Source organism: Nomascus leucogenys, chromosome 13 (assembly GCF_006542625.1).
Source record: "Nomascus leucogenys isolate Asia chromosome 13, Asia_NLE_v1, whole genome shotgun sequence".
NCBI classification, from domain to species: Eukaryota; Metazoa; Chordata; class Mammalia; order Primates; family Hylobatidae; genus Nomascus; species Nomascus leucogenys.
Genome location: NC_044393.1, coordinates 35,685,144 through 35,706,259, shown reverse-complemented (window position 1 = coordinate 35,706,259; position 21,116 = coordinate 35,685,144). Strand labels below are relative to the sequence as shown.

Sequence of the window (21,116 nt, the reverse complement as noted above, 5' to 3'; positions counted from 1 at the left end):
ACTGATTAAAATTGAAAAAAATGTCAGGCACGGTGGCTCAAACCTGTAATCCTAGCACTTTGGGTCAACTAGGTGGGTGGATCAGTTGAGCCCAGGAGTTCAAGACCAACCTGGGCAACATGGTGAAACCCTGTCTCTACAAAAAAATACAAAAACTAGCCGGGCGTGGTGGCACGTGCCTTTAGTCCTAGCTACTTGGAGGGCTATGTTGGAGGATCACTTGAACCTGGGAGGTTGAGGCTGCAGTGAGCCAAGATCGTGCCACTGCACTCCAGCCTGGGTGACAAAGTGAGACCCTCTCTCAAACAAACAAACAAACAAACAAACCAAACCAAGAAAAAACCCTGATGTAATGAAACATCAGGGTGAGCAAATATGTGTAAAGCCTTGTACCAAAGTTAACTCAAGTACAGATGGGGAACAACTAGTGACTTGGGACAACTAATGTAAAACATACTTCGTATTTTAAATGTTTGACTATAAATTCAATGAGTCATGAGTGGGTGCCATCCTTAATTCCTCCTCACTTCACCCTCTCTGGGACAGCACCCTCTCACGACCCGAGTCCAGGCCACCAGCATTACTGCCACAGCTTCTGCATTTCTAGTGAGTCCTTCTCACTGCTGCCAGAGGGATTTTTTAAAAAACACAAATGGGATGTTGTCAAGGGCTCTTCAATTGCTTTAGGAAGACCAAACTCTTCACTGTGGCTTAGAAGGAATTTTCTCACCAGGCCTTGCTAGCTTCTCTCCAGGCCCATTCTCTAGATTCTCATCCCTGCTAAGTGACACTCCAGACATAATGAACCGCTCATTTGCTGCAATGTGCAATCTCAACAGAAATAATTTTTAAAAGAATAAGCATTGTCAGAACACAGACTGGGTCCCCCCGTAATGTGGGGGGTGAGGGACATATCCCTGAGATTGAATGTGCTTAGTAGAGGCCGTATGATTCTGACTCAGGAACAGTATTAGGAGGTTTCCTGTACTGAGAGGAAGTTGACCTAGGCGGCTGCTAGGGTCCCTTTTTAGTATGAGTTTCTGGACAACTCTGCTTTTTAATAGACCCGAGGGCTTTTTTCTTTAAAAGATTTCCTTATTACTAAATATTAGACTATAAGTTTCTTGTTTGTGTAATTTCTCAAATTCTACTGCTTTATTTTATGTAGTCAGCAATGAGGCAATCCCTTCTTAGGGACACTCATATTGGGTCCACCTCAGAACCCTGACTTAGCTGCCCTGCCTGGGGCACTGGGAAGGAGAGGGTGCCCCACCTGGGGCACTGTGCAAAGGCTAGGCTAGGGGGACTGTATTCAGGAGAAAGTGAAAGGGTGTGAGCTGTCTGGGAATAACATGGAGGCTCAGATCACATTGCTTTTCTAGTCTTGGGAGAAGCTAATGACTGCTTAGACACCAACTGGCTGGGCAATCCTGGAAATGCATATGTATTTATATACCTTTAAGTATTTACTTACACTATGCAAATGTACTCTTTGGACCGTATAAATCAAAGACAAGGTCCAAACACCTTCTTGCCTTCCCAATGTCCCCATTTACACACACACCTTTTCATGCTGTCTCTGTCTCTCACTGCCCAGGACCTTTTGAGCTCACCTGGCCTCTCTCCTCCAGTTCTGTTAGCATCACGATAGAGCAGGATTTCCACTCCCAGATCATTCGCCAGAAGTCCTCAATTGTGTGGAGAAGAGGGCCCTGGCTGGCGATATAGGAGTCCTTCTGCCGGTAGCCCTGCACAGGCCAGGTTAATTGCAAGGGTGAGATGGTTTAATCAGAGAGGGACTAGTGGAGAAGGTAGGCCACTAGGAAGGGAATGGGGACTGCTTGGAGGCAAACTCAGCCCATACAGAGCTCCCCTGTAACCAAGGATGAAACCCTATCTGACAAGCTGGTTGCTTTCTATAAGAGACAGGGAAGTGGAACAGGGATTAGAGCTAGGATGAAGAGGGCAGGAATGGGAAAGATCAGAGGGCAGCCAGGTTCCTCTTGGCTGTGGTCTGCTCTGTGAACTTTTTCTTCCAGGTTATTACACTGCTGCATGCCATATGTTTTCCCCCTCCTTCTGCTCTATGGAGCTGGACAGACCTAATGCACAGGGTGAGTGGGTGGGTGAGTATCAATTCACTATTTGTTGACTGATTCAAACATGATCCTCCCCAACAGGTATGGGAGGGAGGCACTGCAAGTGCTGGCTGAATCTCCATGGGGTGTTGGGGGCTCAGGGGTCACACCCACCACTTACATCAATAAAGGATGCGTTCACATAGTCTGTATTCTCTTCGCCCCGCTTAACTGGAATGATCACTCTGTTGAATTCATCTGTAAGAAAGACAGCGGCTCATGGCTAGCCAATATCATTTGTCCTCTCCCTCTCCTTGCACTGCTCCCACCTCAGGCCCTGGGCAGACAGAATCCCAGCTGGGCAAGGACATGTCTATTCCTAGCTCATTAGGGAGAAAGCCTTTGGCTTTTATGTTCTTTTATTTCCAGAAGCCACTAAGGTGCAACAAGAGGCAACGCCATGTTGTTAACTGGGTGCAACAAGAGGCAACGCCATGGTTCTTGTCTACACGCCAATCGTTAACTAGTATCTCAGAAGTGGAAGGGGTGGAGGGAATTGAGGGATGGGGCAATAAGGCTTTGGAGTGGAGGGAGGGCTCTTACATGGAATGATCTGTAAAACACGGTTCTTCTTCATGTTGGCTGGAAGGTTTCCAGTCCGCATCTTGTCATTCTGGATTTTGATTGATGTTAACTTCTGAATTGGGAAGGGGAGGAGAAACACTACTGATCCCAGTAACTGAACTTGACAAGATTATGCCTGTCACTTGGCCTGCACCTCCAGGCCACTCTGGCTCCCTACTGCTCTTCTTACCAGGGCCCTGTTCCCACATGTTCTTGTTGGAACCCTGAAGCCAAGAGACTGTTTGGGAAATGCTACCTTCCAGGCTCCTGTGGACTCTCTTGAGATTCTCCTGGCCTGGAATTTTGTGATCCCGGAGCAAGGGATTCCAGCATCGTAGGAGGGAGTGTATCCACTCTGCAGTTCCACCCCCAGAGGCTGCCTAAGGCTCTTCAAAAAAACTTATTCAGAATTGCATCCTCCCTTCCCGATTGAGGCTCCTTCTTGACATTTGCTTCTCAAAGTGTAGCCCATACACCAGCAGCATTGGCTTCATCTTATTAGAAATGCAGAATCTCCAGCCGGGCATGGTGGCTCATGCCTGTAATCAGCACTTTGGGAGGCCAAGGTGGGTGATCAACTGAGTTTAGGAGTTTGAGACCCGCATGGCCAACGTGGTGAAACCCTGCCTCTACTAAAAATTAGCCGGGGGTAGTGGCACGTGCCTGTAGACCCAGCTACTTAGGAGGCTGAGACAGAAGAATCCCTTGAACCTGGGAGGCAGAGGTCGCAGTGAGCCGAGATCGCGCCATTGCACCTCAGCCCGCGTGACAAGAGTGAAACTCCATCTCCAAAAAAAAAAGAAAAAAAGAAATGCAGAATCTCAAGTTCTAACTTGTACCTGCTGAATCAGAACCTATATATATATATATATTTTTTTTTTTTGAGACAGAGTCTTGCTCTGTCACCCAGGCTGGAGTGCAGTGGCGCAATCTCAGCTCACTGCAATCTCTGCCTCCTGGGTTCAAGTGATTCTGCTGCCTCAGCCTCCCAAGTAGCTGGGATTACAGGCATGTGCCACCATGCCTGGCTAATTTTTGTACTTTTAGTAGTGATGGGGTTTCACTATGTTGGCCAGGCTGGTCTTGAACTCCTGACCTCAGGTGATCTGCCTGACTTGGCTTCCCAAAGTGCTGGGATTACAGGCATGAGCCACCGTGCCTGGCAGAACTCATATCTTGACAGGATCCCAAAGAAATCTGTGCACATGCTATATTTGAGAAGAACTTCTCTAAGTGGTCCTCCCCACCCCAACCCAGAATCTCCTGCTTCTGAGAAAGCACTTTTTTTTCTTTGAGATGGAGTCTCACTCTGTTGCCCAGCCTGGAGTGCAGTGGCATGATTTTAGCTCACTGCAACGTCTGCCTTCCGGGTTCAAGCAATTCTCTCGCCTCAGCCTCCTGAGTAGCTGAGACTACAGGCATGTGCCATCATGCCTGGCTACTTTTTGTATTTTTAGTAGAGACAGGGTTTCAACATATTGGCCAGGCTGGTCTCGAACTCCTGACCTCATGATCCACCTGTCTCAGCCTCCCAAAGTGCTGGGATTACAGGCGTGAGCCACTGTGCCCAGCCTGGGAGAGCACTTTTACTGATGACAGTGTGACATATGCCTTAGATGTTTTGAGAACCATTGTCTAGTGGCATATAGGAGCTATCAATGATCTAAGGTCCAGAGGCCAAATCTGGCCTGCTGCCTGCAAATAAAGTTTTATAAAACAGCCAAACTCATTATGTTTACCTATTGGTTATGGCTGCCTTTGTGTTACAAAGACAGCACTAAGTAGCTGGATAGAAACCATGTGGCTTGCAAAGCCTAAAATATTTATTATCTGGCTCTTACGGAAAAAACTGCTCTTGCTGTATATCATAATCACCTCGGAGGGCTGGGGGCCTTAAAATACTGTTGCCTGTTTCTCCCTACTCAAACACAACCGAAGTGATTCCAACGTGCAGGATGAGTTGAGAATTACTAGAGTACGTGGAAAGGACCACCTCCTTAACCACTGGCATGCCTCACAAGGGGATTCACTGTTGGCAAATGCACAGTCAGGCGTCCCATGTTCCCCAGATTACAAGGATCCTTTAATCTGAAGGAGGTTATCCAGCTCCAACTCACCTTAAACTCCTCCTCTAATCCATTGTTGCTGGTCCCTGGGATTTTGTTGTAAATTTTCTGCAGGTGGGTTTCTAGAGAGGTCACTTCCAGTTCTGTATCTCCATAGAGATAATGCTCCAGAAGGGCTTGGTATATGAAGACATACTGCATCTGAAACATGAATGACACACAAGTCCTTGGTTACATACAACATAGTTTTCATGCCAGATCACCCACTCCCACCCCCACTTCACTCCAGTCCATTTCTCCTTTGATCCTAGCAGGAATAAAAGGACTCTCTCTTATTATCCCAATTTAGTGAAGTAGGACTTCAAATGCAGAAGTCCCTGTGGGGGTGCTTTACTTGGGAAGAAGGGTCTAGGTCTACCTTGGGGGTGGTGGACGCTTGCAGAGAAGGACAAACTCAATTCCCGCTCATTCTGAGAGTGCAGATTTAATAGTCTGAAGGGGCTGTCAGAAACTGGAGACACCCAAAGCCCGTGATAGTCTGGTCCCTGCCTCCCTCCTGGTGCTATGCCCCAACTACAGAGCAAATCTCACTGCTGCTCCCAGATGTGGCCAAGCTTCATCATGTCTCTGGGCACTGGCTCTTTGAGCTGCCTGTTCCCTAATCCTTGAAGTCCAGTAACCTGTCATCTGCCTTCCTGACTCTCCCAGGCATGAAACCACAACCTCCTCTGTGCTCAATTTCTTTGAATACATAATTTATAAGAGCCCTTCATCACATGAAAGGGGCTAGCCCCTCCACACCTGTGGGTGTTTCTCGTCAGGTGGGATGAGAGACTGAGGAAAGAAAGACACAGAGACAAAGTATAGAGAAAGAACAGTGGGCCAGGGGACCGGTGCTCAGCATACGGAGGACCTGCACTAGCACTGGTCTCTGAGTTCCCTCAGTATTTATTGATCACTATCTCTATCATCTTGGCGAAGGGTGTGTGGCAGGACTATAGAGTAATGGTGGGCAGAGGGTCAGCAGAAAAACATGTGAGCAAAGGACTGTGTCATAAATAAGTTTAAGGAAAGCTGCTGTGCCTTGATGTGCACGTAGGCCAGATTTATGTCTGACTTTACACAAACATCTCAGTGCAGTAAAGAGCAGTATTGCCGCCAGCATGTTTCACCTCCAGCCATAAGGCGGTTTTCTCCTATCTCATCTCAGTAAATAGAATGTACGATTGGGTTTTACACCAAGACATTCCATTCCCAGGGATGAGCAGGAGACAGATGCCTTCCTCTTATCTTAACTGCAAAGAGGCCTTCCTCTTTCACTAATCCTCCTCAGTACAGACCCTTTATGGGTGTCGGGCTGGGGGACGGTCAGGTCTTTCCCTTCCCATGAGGCCATATCTCAGGCTGTCTCAGTGGGGAGAAACCGTGGACAACACACAGGCTTTCTTGGGCAGAGGTCCCTGCTGCCTTCCGCAGTGCATTGTGTCCCTGGGTGCTCGAGACTGGAGAATGGCGATGACTTTTACCAAGCATACTGCCTGCAAACACATTTTTAACAAAGCACGTCCTGCACAGCCCTAAATCCATTAAACCTTGAGTCAATACAGCACGTTTCTACGAGCACAGAGTTGGGGCTAGGGTTACAGATTAACAGCATCTCAAGGCAGAAGAATTTTTCTTAGTACAGAACAAAATAGAGTTTCTTGTGTCTTCCTTTTTCTACATAGACACAGTTAACAGTGTGATCTATCTTTCTTTCCCCCACAATCACACTCTATAGTAATCATTTACAATAACCTGCGAGACTGAGTGAATCCTCAATGTGGGCAGATGTTTTAGTCCTGAAACCCCCCACCCTCACCTGACCCACAGATCACTCACATCCGTTTGCACCATCTGGCAGCGCTGTGCCCGGATCCGGCTCACAAAGCCATACACGTCCACCTTCCGTTCTGTATGCATCATGTCCAGCATGGCATCAATGACGACAAAGGTACCTGTACGCCCTACACCTGCACTGTAGCCAGAGAGCAGGGGGTTATAGGGATGGCCGGCCTGCCTTGTGGGAGCAGACAGGGAGGGGCAACACAGGTGGGGGCTCTTCCTTCAGGGTCTAAATCCTAATTCTCAATGGGGTAGAAGTGGGACTCTCCAGGAGCCAACAACTCCAGTATGTCCTGAATCCTGACCTCCAGCTATTAGGACCAAGCATTCTGATACTTAGAAGGGTCCAAAGGCTGCAAATATACATGGCCAGCACTTGACCCAGTCTTTTGGCTTCATAGCAGGGTCTCCCAACTCCTAATCTTGGAGGACTGCCCTACCCTCCTTCAAGTCATATTCTCCACCCTGCACTAGAACTTGGAGTCTCTGGCTGTTGTGCTGTTGCTCCAGTAGGTCATCTACTCTGCGCCAGCCTCCTCAGCAAGGGCCCTTGTGCTGTTCCCCTGCTCTGGCCATGGGGGCAAAATGTGGGGGTGGGGGGACAAGGGTCAGGCCACACTGACCTGCAGTGGACCACGATGGCCCCTGCATACTGAGGGTTACAGGCCTTCACCTTCTTGAGGAACTTGAGCATGCCGATCGGGGTAAAAGGCACCCCAAAGTCTGGCCAGCTGGTAAAGTGGAACTGAGTGATGAGGCGCTGTGGCTTTCTGTTGGTCATGTCGCCCACCTGTGAAGTGAGGAGATCCTGTGTGTTGGCCCTGATACCCAAGGGTGGGCAGTACCAGGGGAGGGAAGGTGACAGCTGTGGTTGTCAGTGACAATGGAAAAGTGAGTGTACCCAGGGGAGTTAGTTAACCACAGACACAATGTCCCACAACTAGTCAGTGGCAGGGTCAGAACTAAAATGCAGTGCTCCCAGCTAAGTCCTCTTTTTGCAGTACCACACTGCCCCTTGGCTGAAGGTGACCTTTGCTCAGGTATCCAGGGTCGCCTGGAGGGCCAGGGGCAGGCGCATCACATCCTTGACGTCAGGAGTCTTTGGAGTAGGAAAGGAGGAGAAAGGTGAGTCAAGCACCTAGGAGACTGCACTGCCTCCTCATGCTCCCTTTCCACAGTGCTTGGTCATATCTAAATGATCAGACTTCATCTCAACAGGTAATTTTTCACCAGTCATGAAAATACTGCTCCTTTAGCTTTGACAGACAAGTTCCCCTGAGCCCAGATCTCTGGTTTCAGAATTCACTGAATACTGCATACTCAACTCCTGACCACCCTGAGTACAGGGGGATGATCCAGCCTGTTCCCTCTTAGTGGTCAGCAGATCCAACATAAGAACAGAGAAAGGACAGAGGAGACAGTACCTGCTGGATGCAGAACTTCCGTACTGTGTAGTCCACCAGGACAGTCACATCCTCTACAGACACCCGAATATTCCCATAGGTCCAGCAGCCTTGGTCTGGCCAGTACTGGGCACACTTGCACTGGAAAGAAAAAGACATACATTCCCTGACTTTAGACCTCCTGCCCATGGCAGATGCAAAGGGCCTGGAAGGAAGAGCCCACAAAGCCCAGATTAAAGTCCCCCAGAAGGCCCTTTGACCTATTCTCTATCTCAGTCAGCTGCACACTTACTTATTCAAATTTGCCCTTTTCTTAAATTCCTTAGCTGCCATCCTATTGAGCACAGTCTCCTAACTTACACACAGCCCTAGCCCCATACTTCTCAATGTTTCCCACTCACACTCCCTTGGTTCAGGGCGAATCTGAAGCCATCTTACCTACAAAATCTGCACTTTCACAACATTTCAGGTCATGCTCTAGGAGAAAGCCTGTTTGAACCCCTCGAACCAGCAGCCTGCTATGAGGGGGCCACCAGGGTGGACTGATGCAGACTGTAAACCTGCCATGGGAGGCGTAGAGCTTTTTCTGTTGCCTGAGCTTTGGATAGCTTCCAAGAGCAAGAGGTTTGGTCGGAGGAAACTAACCTAAAGCCCAGCCCTAGCACTGTCTTCCCATGCCACTGTGGAGCTGTTGATCATGACACCCGATATCCTAGGATCAAGGTGACTCAAGGGCCATCCTTGAGAAAGACGGTAACAAATAGGTATTCCTCTCTAGGGCTCGACCCCAGGACTCAGGATTGGCTCTGGCTGTGGCCCAGTGATGGAGCTGATTAGGCCAGGCATGCACTTGGTAGCCACAAAAGGAAAAGGACCAGTTAGGAGGCTGCCTCCAGGATCAGGCCAAGGCCTCAAATTCCCTTTGGCTTGCAGGGTCTCAGTTCATAAAGCTCCCCCTGCTGATCCAGGATACACCAAAGGCCTCAGCAGGTGGGGCAGAAAACCACGGAAATAAGGGACTAGAGAAGCCAGGGGAAAAAAGCCCTTCCGAGGGCCGGGCGCGGTGGCTCATGCCTATAATCCCAGCATTCTGGGAGGCCGAGGTGGGTGGGTCACGAGGTCAGGAGATCGAAACCACCCTGCCTAACACAGTGAAACCCCGTCTCTACTAAAAAAATACAAAAAATTAGCTGGGCGTGGTGGCGGGCGGTACTCGGGAGGCTGAGGCAGGAGAATGGCGTGAACCCGGGAGGCGGAGCTTGCAGTGAGCCGAGACAGCACCACCACCCTTCAGCCTGGGCGACAGAGAGAGACTCCATCTCAAAAAACAAAACAACAACAACAAAAAAACCCCTCTGTGGCTTTTCCTTAGCTGATGGCCCAAGTCAGTCTCTTTCAGGCTGTTCTGGAACCAGGGTGAGTTGTTTGACTACTAAATACAGGGAATGTGCTTTAGGCACACACCTGAGGTTCATCTGGGGCTTCCAGGCCATAGCAAAGTCTGGTAGACTTCAGCCTGTGTCTTTCTGGATGAACTACTGGTAGAGCACCCACAAAGGGTAGACAGCCAGGCTTAAACTCAGAGCTTATATGCAGAGTGATCCCTCTGCTGTTCACACCCAATTTCTCCACTTACCTCCTTTCTCTCCTTCAGGTTGGTAACCATGACGATGGTGGCTGTGTTTTGTTCCCAGATCATCCGCCAGAAATCATTCACCGTTTCTTCTTTTGGTCCTAAAGTAGCCAACAGCAAAAATGATGAGAATATACACCAAGAAGAAAGATTCTGGGAGGCTGGGAACATCCATTCCTCACTTTTGGAAGCTTGTGCCCAAATGTCCCCAGCTAAATATCTAACCCATGTATCCATCCACCCCGTTACTAATTGAGTATTTTCCATGTTTCTACCATGTATGTGCCAGGCACTTCACTAGGATGGGGCTGGGTGGAAGGCAGTCAAAATATAAACAGAACACGAATGATGTCTCCTAAGGATATTACAGTTGGGAATTAGAAATCATGACTGCTCACAGAATACCTACATTATGGACCTGACAGTGAGCTAAGTGCTTCATATGGCATTTACTCCTTCCTATTATGCTCTGAGGTGGGTGTCATCAGTCCCAGAAAGGTTGGATGACTCGTTCAGGCTACCTCCCATATAACCTTTTTCAGAAAGTCACTAGAAAATTCTAAACAAAATGAGAGGCAAACAGAGGAAAACAAATGAGATCCAACACAGCAGAGAGGCTAATGGAATCCCCAGGGTACTGGTCTTAGAATGATAACTCTGCCAGAGGATAGAGTGCAACCAATCCACAGTGCAACTGAAGAAAGAAGATTCTAGAAGGATCCCAAGATACAAAAATTAAACCTCATGTATCTAAAGGTACTGAGAGAAGATATATACTTCTGGTAAAGAGTTTGGGAGGAAAATCAGTGGTAGGTATATAAAAAACACAATGACTAAAAAAAAGGGGAAAAAACTATACAAAACATAATACTGTGTGTTTCGGCTGTGAATATTTGTAAACTCATAATAAATATTACCTGAACCCCAAATTGTGATTTGACTCTTCTGGGAGAATGGGGAGGATATGTGGGTAAATGTCTGTCTGACTGAGGGGGAGGTGCTCTGTAAGGGGATCAGATGATGTCATCTACCATAAGAAGCCAATAGATAAAAATGGTTGCCCCAGGGGCATTAGACGAAAAAAGTGAAAAGAAAAGGGAGAACTTTGTTTTTGTAAATCTTGTAGTCCCTAATGACTCTTTTTCTTGAGACAAAGTCTCACTCTGTCACCCAGGCTGGAGTATAGTAGTGCGATCTCGGCTCACTGAAACCTCTGGCTCCTGGGTTCCAGTGATTCTTGTGCCTCAGCCTCCCAAGCAGTTGTGATCACAGGTGCGAGCCACCATGCCTGGATAATTTTTAGTAGAGATGGGGTTTCACTATGTTGCCCAGGCTGATCTTGGAACTCCTGGGCTCAAACGATCCTCCTGTCTTGGCCTCCCAAAGTGTTAGGATTACAGGCATGAGCCACCCTGCCCGGCCTCAATTACTTTTTAATGCTGCAAACATCCAGATATTTTTGCTAGGGTTCAAAGAGTGAAGACACTTGTTAGAACAGCAGGCCTGGAGATGTGTGTAGAACATATAAAGGACACGGTGCTGGGTCCCTGATCTGAGGGTTCCTAGAACACCTATCTGTGAATAATGGTGAGGTTCAGGCCCATGAGCTGGGGGAGAACCAGCCTGGACCCCGTGAGGTGGCTGATCCTCTCTGGAAACTGATTCCTAATTCAAACTCTGAGCAGCCTGGCTGGAACCTAAGGTTAACTAGCCCCAAGGACAGAGGGCCTCATTAGACTATGTTTTGTGTACATAGCCTTTTCCAGTCTTTTTAATATACATATACAAAAAGACTTCTTTTAATGGATCCTTGGATACTGTCATCAAGATGAAGGCTGTTAGCTGTAAACCTGTATGATGGATTACAATTCTTTCAGGTGGTAAAAATTACAGAAAAGCTATACAGCATTCTGGTTAATCCACTCAGCATTTGGGAGAAAAAACCCAAACCCATTATGGGATCATGGTTAAATCTAAGAGTAAAAAGTTGTCATTACTTTACCTTGTGCAGCAATGAATTTGTTCTTTTCTTGGTAGCCCTGGGGTGTGGGGAAGGAAAGAAAAAGAAAGAGAAAACCAAAAATGAATAGAAATGAAATTCTCCAGTCTGATTCTAACCAGTTAACAAAACCTGAAAAGGTGCAGGTACTTAACGAGGATTTCCAGTCTAGATATTCACAAGGGATTAGCTTTAGAGCTAGGAATTAGAGATCACAAAACTCAAATAGTCTAGGTAGTCTTCTCAAATTGAATTATTAATAAATACTAGAATAAGAAATCCAGGCCAGGCATGGTAGCTCACACCTGTAATCCCAGAACTTTGGGAAGCCGAGGTGGGCGGATCATCTGAGGTCAGGAGTTCGAAAGCAGCCTGGCCAACATGGTGAAACCCTGTCTCTACTAAAATACAAAAATTAGCCGGGTGTGGTGGTGCACTCCTGTAATTCCAGCTACTAGGGTGGCTGAGGCAAGAGAATTGCTTGAACCTGGGAGGCGGAGGTTGCACTGAGCCAAGATTGCGCCACTGCACTCCAGCTTTGGTGACAGAGCAAGACTCCATCTCAAAAAAAAAAAAAAGTAAGAAAAAAGAAATCCAAATACTGACTCCTAGATTAGACTATGTTTCTGATGCTTTATCAGCAGCTAACAATGTAGATTTCAGTGTTAACAGGTTAAGGACCCACCAGGGGAAAAGCATATGTGGTGGTTCCAGGGATGAAGCTGGGTTCACTCTGGGAAAGACAACAGGTTATTTTCTCAAGGATGCTTTACCCAGGTGCGAAATCTTTCTGGGAATAGCCTGTGAGTGTGGTGAAGTAGCTCCCAGTGTTTAACAAGAGGCTTGTCCATCACAGGCAGTGGGAGACAAAAGCAAGGGAGCCTGGGGAGCCGCTCAACAGATAAGGAGCCTCGGAAAAACTAACAACTGGCCGCAGCTTTCTTTTTCAGTCTTTATTGCTCTAGTTATACATCTTTTCAACGTCATTGTTTAAATGTATGTTCAATTCAGAAGTTCTAGGTAACAGAAAGCCACATGATTTAAGGATTGTGAATCACCCATTTCCTTTCTCAGACAGCAATAAGGTGAGTAACAAGGGAGGCAGCTTCAGGGATGGGACACCATGTCACACCAACACCAGCGTGGCAATGTGAAGTACAAGGCTGCAAGGCAGTGGCCAAATATAAGAAGGGGCCTAAATCTGAGGAGCCACTTTCTTTTTTTTTTTTGAGACGGAGTCTTGCTCTGTCACCCAGGCTGGAGTGCAGTGGTGCGATCTTGGCTCACGGCAACTTCCCGCTCCCGGGTTCAAGTGATTCTCCTGCCTCAGCTTCCCAAGGAGCTGGGATCACAAGCATGAGCCATCACGGCCGGCTAATTTTTGTATTTTTACACAAATTAGAGACGGTGTTTCACCATGTTGGCCAGGCTGATCTTGAATTCCTGACCTCAGATGATCCGCCCACCTTGGCTTCCCAAAGTGCTGGGATTACAGGTGTTGGCTACCATGCCTGGCCTGAGGAGCCACTTTCAATTTCAGTTCAAACAAGGGCAGGGCAGGGTTGCTGCCCAACACAGAAGGAGAAAGCTTTAGGCCTCAGAGATGGATATGTTTAGTCAGCAACAAAAGACTTGTTAAAGTTTTCCTTGAGAAGAGCAATTTAAGTTTCAACAAATGTTTTTATTTATTAGAGAATGGAAATGGAAATAGCCTTAATTCTGGATGTTAAATTCTGCTTATAGTACTAAACTAAACTAAACTTATAATTAAAACCGAGAAGTCCTTAAGAATATGTTAAGTGCATCATATTCCTGCTCCACGAGGAGTCACTGCTAAATTCTCATTGCAGCATGTGGGCCCTGAACAGCCCGAACACCTGGTCGGAAGGCCCAGCCCCAAAGTGCTTCCTGCCCCGTCTTACCAGGAGTGCGCCATATGCCTTCCTGAAAACATGTCTGTACAGTGATGTGGCAGCACTGCTTAACTAACACAGAGTAATGAGAACGAGGCAAAGCCACTGATCTTGTGTTCTGTTCAAGGGAAAGATGAAATGTGGCTCCCTGGCTCCTGAGATGTCTCTAGATTCTGAAAGCTGAATCTCAGTGGGCTCTAGGTGGTAGCTACATTCCTACCAGTAAAAAGAAACACGTCTAAAGATCCTATATATTCTAGGCTGGGCGCGGTGGCTCAATGCCTCTAATCCCAACACTTTGGGAGGTCGACGTGGGCAGATCACCTGAGGTAGGGAGTTTGAGGCCAGCATGACCAACATGGAGAAACCCCATCTCTACTAAAAATACAAAATTAGCAGGGTGCGGTGGTGCATGCCTGTAATCTCAGCTACTCGGGAGGCTGAGGCAGGAGAATTGCTTGAACCCCAGATGCAGAGGTTGCAGTGAGATCGTGCCATTGCACTCCAGCCTGGGCAACAAGAGTGAAATTCCTCTCAAAAAAAAAAAAATCCTATATATTCTTAGACATCTAAAAATGAGTAAGGAAACTGGTTTCTCCTAAGGCTCTAGGCTGGAATCCCAACTGCCAACTGTGCCATTGCCTCTGTTTCACCTCCTCCTGTGAACAGTGTTAGGTTAGCTGACCTATGTGTTTCCCAAACTACAGACCCCACTTTCCTATGCCTTTCACCACTACTCCATGGTGCCTAGTTCCCTTCAAGATCCATGTGTGTAGTCTTAGTTCTCTATGCAAAAAGTTAAGTGATGGCCAGGGGGGTGAGAATGGAGATTAATTGTATTTAGACACTGAAGTTCTTTTTGGGGTGAGCAATGTGTTCTAAAACTAAGGGGGCAACAGCTAGAGTGTAAGGTTCTTCTTTTGAGGGGATGACAATGTTCTAAAATTGGTGATGGGCTGCATTTATCTGTGAATATACAAAAAAAACACTGAATTGTAAACTCTGAGTGAAATACATGGTATTTGAATTACATCTCAATAAAGTTGTTAGAAAATGTTCTAAGACATTTATGGTGATGGCTGCATAACTTGGTAAATTTACCAAAAAATCACTGAATTCTCACTTAAAATGCGTGAATTTTATGTTATATATATTATACATCAATAAAGTTAGGGAAAAAAAGGGTTTGATAAGTGTTAACTAACAGCCCACAAAAAGGATGCAACAAATGGCCTCTGAATTTGCTTCAGCAAAGGATGCTGCCCTATACACTAAGTCCAAAGAAAATCTGTTCCTCTTTCTCACTGATCTCTAATCTGCACATAACTCTCTTCACTGCCAAACCCTTCCTGAGCCATGCTTTACTCTTTGCCTTCTCAGATGCTCTCTTCTCTTGGTCTCCTTCCATCTCACCCATGGGCACCTGTTCAATGTGCCTGGCAGGGGCTGTGGGTCCAAGGGCTCTGTTCTTGGCCCACTCCTTTCTTTATTACTTCCAAGTCCACAGCTCTAGATATGACCAACTGTATGCTGGATACATCTACATGGATATATCACCCTCCACTCTCTCATATATAAATCAACCACCAATTCCTGCTAAATTCTACCTCTACGTAGTTTTCACTTTGTTGCCGCTTCCTCATCAACCCTCATCATTTGTGACCTACCTGCTACTGCAAAAGCCCCCAATTGGCCCCTCCTAAATCCATGGTGTACATGATAGCCCCAGTGATCAATATGTAAATGTGGCCACACTACTCCTTGCCTTGAACACTTTTCAATGGTACCCCACGGCCTAGATAAATTCATCAAAACCCCTCAGCTGTACTGAAAACTGGCAGACACTATAAGGTGGTTCACTTAGTACCCACTCCTGCTCCCTTCTAGCTTGACTATCTTACAGCTAAATTTCCCAGACTCCCTAGCAGCTCAGCAATCCACGGGACCTAGCTTCTTCTTAGCAGATGCTCCCACACAAGACTTGGGGTAGAAATGAGCAACATGAGATAACGACTGTGCTAGAAATCTGGTCTTTGGGCAAGCATGGTAGTAGAAGCATCCAGTTCTTCTGCAGCACTGTGCAGAGGTTTCACTACGACAGTCACATGCTGCATACATCTATAGCTGCTCTGCTCTTTGCTGAGCAGCATCTGAGTTTGGCTCACTGGCCCTTCCACAGGTTTTGTTAAGGTACCCAGTATCTTATAATAAACTCTTTTCTGCTTAAAAGAGTGGATGAAAAGTACACTCTGTAGTCTGCAAGTAAGAACCCCAATGGACACACTTGACATCCACTACCTTTCAAGATCAAGTTTCATCTCCCACCACTTCCCATCTTATACCTTATAACCTAAGACTGCTGTTTCTAGTCTCTGTGACTTTGCTCATGTTTCTCCTTTGCTTTGAAGTTTCTGCCCAACTTTCTTCTCCTGAACTTTGACTCACTCTTTAATAATGAGCTCTACTGGGTTACCAGGCTGGGCTGAATGTTTTTTCTTTTTTCTCTGAACTCCACAGAACCTGGCAATACCTCTTTTGCACACGTAGCACATTACAGGAAACAACCTAACTACCTGTGTAGTATATGAGGGATTACATCTTACCTCTGTAACCTTTAAGCCTATCCACAGTGCTTGGCACACAGCAGGTGCTCAAAAAATGTTGACTGAGTTTAATAAACTGTGAAAGCCAAATCTTTAATCCCTGCTTCCCACTTATGGTTAACCACAGGTTTTTCCCTGCTTTTGTTTCTTCACTGAGTTCATAAGGTCCCCCATTTAACCCTCTTCATCTAAACTCTGCCTACTAATAACTGTCTAATAACCATCAAGGCATTATGGAATGCCCTAGTGTAAGCTCTAAATCAACATGGTCAAGGGATAAGGCTGTTTCTTTCTACTGTGCCATTACCATGAAGAGATCCCCATCTCAGCTGCTTAACAGCCTTAACATACAATTAGTTTTTGTCAGTTTTCACCTTCAATGTGGGAAGGGACCAAACTGGTTATGGTGGCAGATGCTGCTGGTTACTAACTCAAAGCCATTCCTCCCTTTCTTCTCTGCAATTAGAGCCACAATTCTGTTTGGACATTAATCTTTCACTGGCTTGGAAGGTGCCCATTCCCCAGGCTCAGATGGGTAAATCATGATCATTCTCAATGTCCTAGCCAGTGATTAGAGAGGGATGTGAACATGTGATCCAATCCTGGCCTGCTGGTCCTGAGGACAGGGTGATGGGGAGGATTCTGTGAAAAGCCTTCCTCCCTAACAGAGAGAAAAGCATAGGCAGACATGTTCCTTTTCTGTGCTGGATGCTGTGTTTATAAGGAATGCTTGGGACTGCTGCAGCCATCTTGTGACCATGAGACTGCTGACAGGGCTAAGGATAACTGAGTAGAAAGATGGAAGCACCTGGGTTTGTAAGGATGTCACTGACCCATGGAATCAGCCAACTCAAGAACTGGTCTCCATTTGCTTTCATATTATATGAGACAAATAAATGTTCCCAGCGGGGCACGGTGGCTCACGCCTGTAATCCCAGCAATTTGGGAGGCAGAGGCAGGTGGATCACTTGAGGCTCAGAGTTCAAGACCAGCCTGGCCAACATAGCGAAACACCATCTCTACTAAAAATACAAAAAATTAGCTGGGCACATGTCTGTAATCCTGGCTACTCGGGAGGCTAAGGCATGAGAATCGCTTGAGCCCGGGTGGCAGAGGTCATAGTAAGCCAAGATCGTACCAGTGCAATCCAGCCTGGGTGTCGGGGTGAGACTGTCTCCAGAAAAAAAAAAAATGTTCCCATCTAGACAACTTTTAGTTGAGTATTCTCTTACCTGCAGCTGGACACACTAACTGATCTTGCTCTACTCTTCTGCATAACATTAAAGTCAACGTATTCCACCTAATCTCTTCATCATGATCTTTGATGTAAGTTCTAGGAATTCCTGCTGATTACTAGCCTTTCTCCATTTTCCTTATCGACTGCAACAATTATTTGTCTAGTCAGGGTCCCTTTCCTTAAAACTACAAACATGTAACCATTAACGTTAAACATACATACAGGAACTTCAGCAAATTCACTCCAGTGAGAATGCCCGGACTGCCCCATTTTTGAAGTCCATCTAATAGCCTATTTTTTGGATACAACCTCCTGTTCTTTCATCTTTTTCCTTTTCTTATGCTGTTCTTTCACTTTCTCAAGATCTCCAGTTCCTCAATCCTACCACCTTAGGAATAGTTGTTTATTCCTAACAACTTCCTAACGCTTTTCTTTTCTACTGAAACTGGAGCCCTTGGCTGACTACTTGAACCAGCCACTGACCTTCCCTTTTGTCTGAGTACCACATGTTCTCTACATTTACCACCAATCCCAGGGTGCAGATGAAGAAAAAAAAAGAAAAAAAAAAATCACACAACTCAGCACCCCCCACCCCCATCAATGACATCCCACTAGACATGCCCTTCGCTTTCTCTCTTTGATACCCTTTTCTCAGGGACCTCAGAAGCTGTTCTAAACTTTCACAGCTCTCATGTCACAGTCCCATCCCATTTGTTCAGTAGACAACCATAACACAGGTGAGTTGCCCCAACTTGCTTTACCCACACCTACGAGTCGTCTCTATCCATTCTGTCCTCTCCTTTATCTTCCCTCTCAGAGGAAGAAACAGCCCTTCTTACATTCACACTAATCTCTCCATCAGTGTTCTTTTTTTTTCTTGTGGTAAAATACAACATAAAATTTACGATTTTAGCCATTTTGACTCTTTTCTTTTTTTTGAGACAGTCTCGCCCTGTCGCCCAGGCTGGAGTGCAGTGGCGCCATCTCGGCTCACTGCAATCTCTGCCTCCCAAGTTCAAGCAATTCTCTGCCTCAGTCTCCTGAGTAGCTGGGATTACAGGTGCCTGCCACAATGCCCAGCTAATTTTTGTATTTTTTTTTTTTTTTTTTAGTAGAGACGGGGTTTCACCATCTTGGCCAGGCTGGTCTCAAACTTCTGACCTCAAGTGATCCATCCACATCGGCCTCCCAAAGTGCTGAGATTACAGGTGTGAGCCACTGTGCCCGGCTGATTTTAGCCATTTTAAGTGTACAGTTCTGTAGCATTAAGCATATTCACACTGTCGTGCACCCATCATCACCATCCATCTACAGAACTTTTTCATCTTCCCCAGTTGAAACTCTGTACCCACTCCTCATTCCTCCCTCCCCCAGCAACCACTATTCTACTTTCTGTCCTTATGAATTTGACTACTCTACATATGTATATATAGTTCTATATTCTATACATAGAATCATATAATATTTGTCCTTTTGTGACTGGCTTATTTCACTTAGCATGATGTCTTCCAGGTTCATCCATGTATGTAGCATGTATTAGAATTTCCTTCCTTTTATCTTAAAGGCTGAATAACATTCCACTGTATGCATGTACCACATTTAATTTATTCACTCATCCGTCAATGGACACTTGGGAGTGCTTCCACCTGGCTTTTATGGCTAATGCTGCTATAAACATGCAAGTGGAAATTTTATCCGGTCTTCTCATGCATCTTGCATCAGGAGTCAGACTTGCTTTTGCCAGCTTTCCCTCTCTCTTCTTTCTGTTCAAATTCACCCTCTCTACAGGATGCTTCCCCCAAATCTATAAAACATATTCTTAACTCTTTATGTGTTTTTTCAGGCTACTGGCAAAGAAAAAACCAACCAAACAAAAACCTCAAATCTCTCATACAGACTGTTCTATAAACATTCTCTAAATCATCTTTAAAAACCTCCTCTTAGTATCAGCTCTTCCCTCAGGCCTTGGTTCATATATGGCTAACCAGATAGTCATACACACACACACACACACCACACACACACACACACACACACACACAATATAGCTGGCGTCATGTCAGGTATTCTTGTCCTGTTCTCCCTTATTTTTACTGTTGAGAGCAAGGCCTGCTTTTGTTTGTAATTAGAATCAGCTCAATAAAGGATTCACTGACTCTTACCATAAAATACATATTTAGACACAGATTTCTACATGGGAAACCTTAGGGAATGACGACAGGGTAAATATAGAAAATGATTAAAACTATTTGACTGACCTTAAAAAAAATTCAGTCACTTAAAAAAAACAGACTTGTCAGGGAAAACATGAAATGACAAATATTTCTCCTAACACACAGCTGGTGAGGAGCCAAGAGATAGTGGCAATGGTCAGGCAGGGAAGTGATGGGGAAAGCACCCGATCCTTACATTGATGAATGAAGCATTGATGTAATCAGAATCTGGAACCCCTTCAACTGGTGTCAGGTGGACTCTAGAGTGGTCATCTAGGAAACAAACCAACAATATTTCAGTAAAATCAAAATTTATTTCTCACAGAACCTGATGCAACCAGGACAGTTGAGACATCTGTGCCTATGGGCACAGACTCACGCTTGTATAAAGATGCCACTCCAACAATGTAACTCCAACAGTATAACAGCAAAAAATTGGGAATGCCTTAAGTATCATTAGGGGACTAGTTAAATAAATTAAGATACATCTACAATGTGGAATACTAAGTAGTTGAGAAAAAAGAAAGTTTCTTGACAGATGAACTGACAATATATACTATTAAAAGAGAGAAATGTGTACAGTATACCAATCATATTAAAAAATGTTATGTATTATATATACACATACCCACACCCACACACATACACACATCCCCCTCCTCCAACAAATGCACATAAATAAGAAGACAAGGCCGAGCACGGTGGGTCACGCCTATAATCCCAGCACTTCAGGAGGCAGAGGCGGTGCATCACTTGAGGTCAGGAGTTCCAGACCAGCCTGGCCAACATGGTGAAACTCCGTCTCTACTAAAAATACAAAATTAGCTGGGTGTGGTGGCATGTGCCTGTAGGGAGTCCCAGCTACTTGGGAGGCTGAGGCAGGAAAATGGCTTAAACCCAGGAGGGTTTAAGCCTGCAGTGAGCCAAGATTGTGCCACTGCACTCCAGCCTGGGTGACAGAGCGAGAAAGAAAAAAGAAAAAGACAAAAGTATCTGTAAATGCATAGTGTAGTGGTCCTAATTTTTTGGTTCCATACTTCACTTATAAAAATATGAGCAGGCATCTCTAATATATGCTCATTTATTGATAAATTATGCACATTTGCTAATGTATGATGTACCCTGAAATATAAAATTTTCAGGGTCTGGGTGTGGTGGCCCATGCACCTAATCCCAATTCTTTGGGAGGTCAAAGTGGGAGGATTGCTTGAGGCCAAGAGTTTGAGACCAGGCTGGGCAATACAGCAAGACCCTGTGTCTAAAAAAAATTTAGCCAGGCATGGTAGATGAACCTGTAGTTCTAGTTACTCAGCAGGCTGTGGCAGGAGGATTACTTGAGCCCAGGAATTCGAGGATACATATCTATGATCACATCATTGCACCCCAGCTTGGGTGGCCCTGTCTCTAAAAAAATAAATGAAATAAAAAATTTAAAAGGATGAATTTTTAAAAAGCAAATACAC

General features: G+C 45.7%; 1 protein-coding gene across 7 annotated transcripts in view; it reads right to left on the bottom strand.

Moving 5' to 3' along the window:
• Nucleotides 1-21,116, bottom strand: part of PTPRA (protein tyrosine phosphatase receptor type A) — a 173,190-nt gene that overhangs the window by 9,133 nt on the left and 142,941 nt on the right. For all 7 annotated transcript variants that reach the window (XM_030826509.1, XM_030826511.1, XM_012511887.2 and 4 more), the window contains 10 exons: nucleotides 19,850-19,926; nucleotides 11,691-11,727; nucleotides 9,692-9,789; nucleotides 8,077-8,196; nucleotides 7,276-7,442; nucleotides 6,650-6,785; nucleotides 4,820-4,969; nucleotides 2,682-2,775; nucleotides 2,260-2,336; nucleotides 1,614-1,748 (listed from right to left, as the gene is read on the bottom strand). In XM_030826509.1, coding sequence (XP_030682369.1) covers nucleotides 1,614-1,748; nucleotides 2,260-2,336; nucleotides 2,682-2,775; nucleotides 4,820-4,969; nucleotides 6,650-6,785; nucleotides 7,276-7,442; nucleotides 8,077-8,196; nucleotides 9,692-9,789; nucleotides 11,691-11,727; nucleotides 19,850-19,926 — 1,091 coding nt within the window. The remainder of the gene's footprint in view (nucleotides 1-1,613; nucleotides 1,749-2,259; nucleotides 2,337-2,681; nucleotides 2,776-4,819; nucleotides 4,970-6,649; nucleotides 6,786-7,275; nucleotides 7,443-8,076; nucleotides 8,197-9,691; nucleotides 9,790-11,690; nucleotides 11,728-19,849; nucleotides 19,927-21,116) is intronic.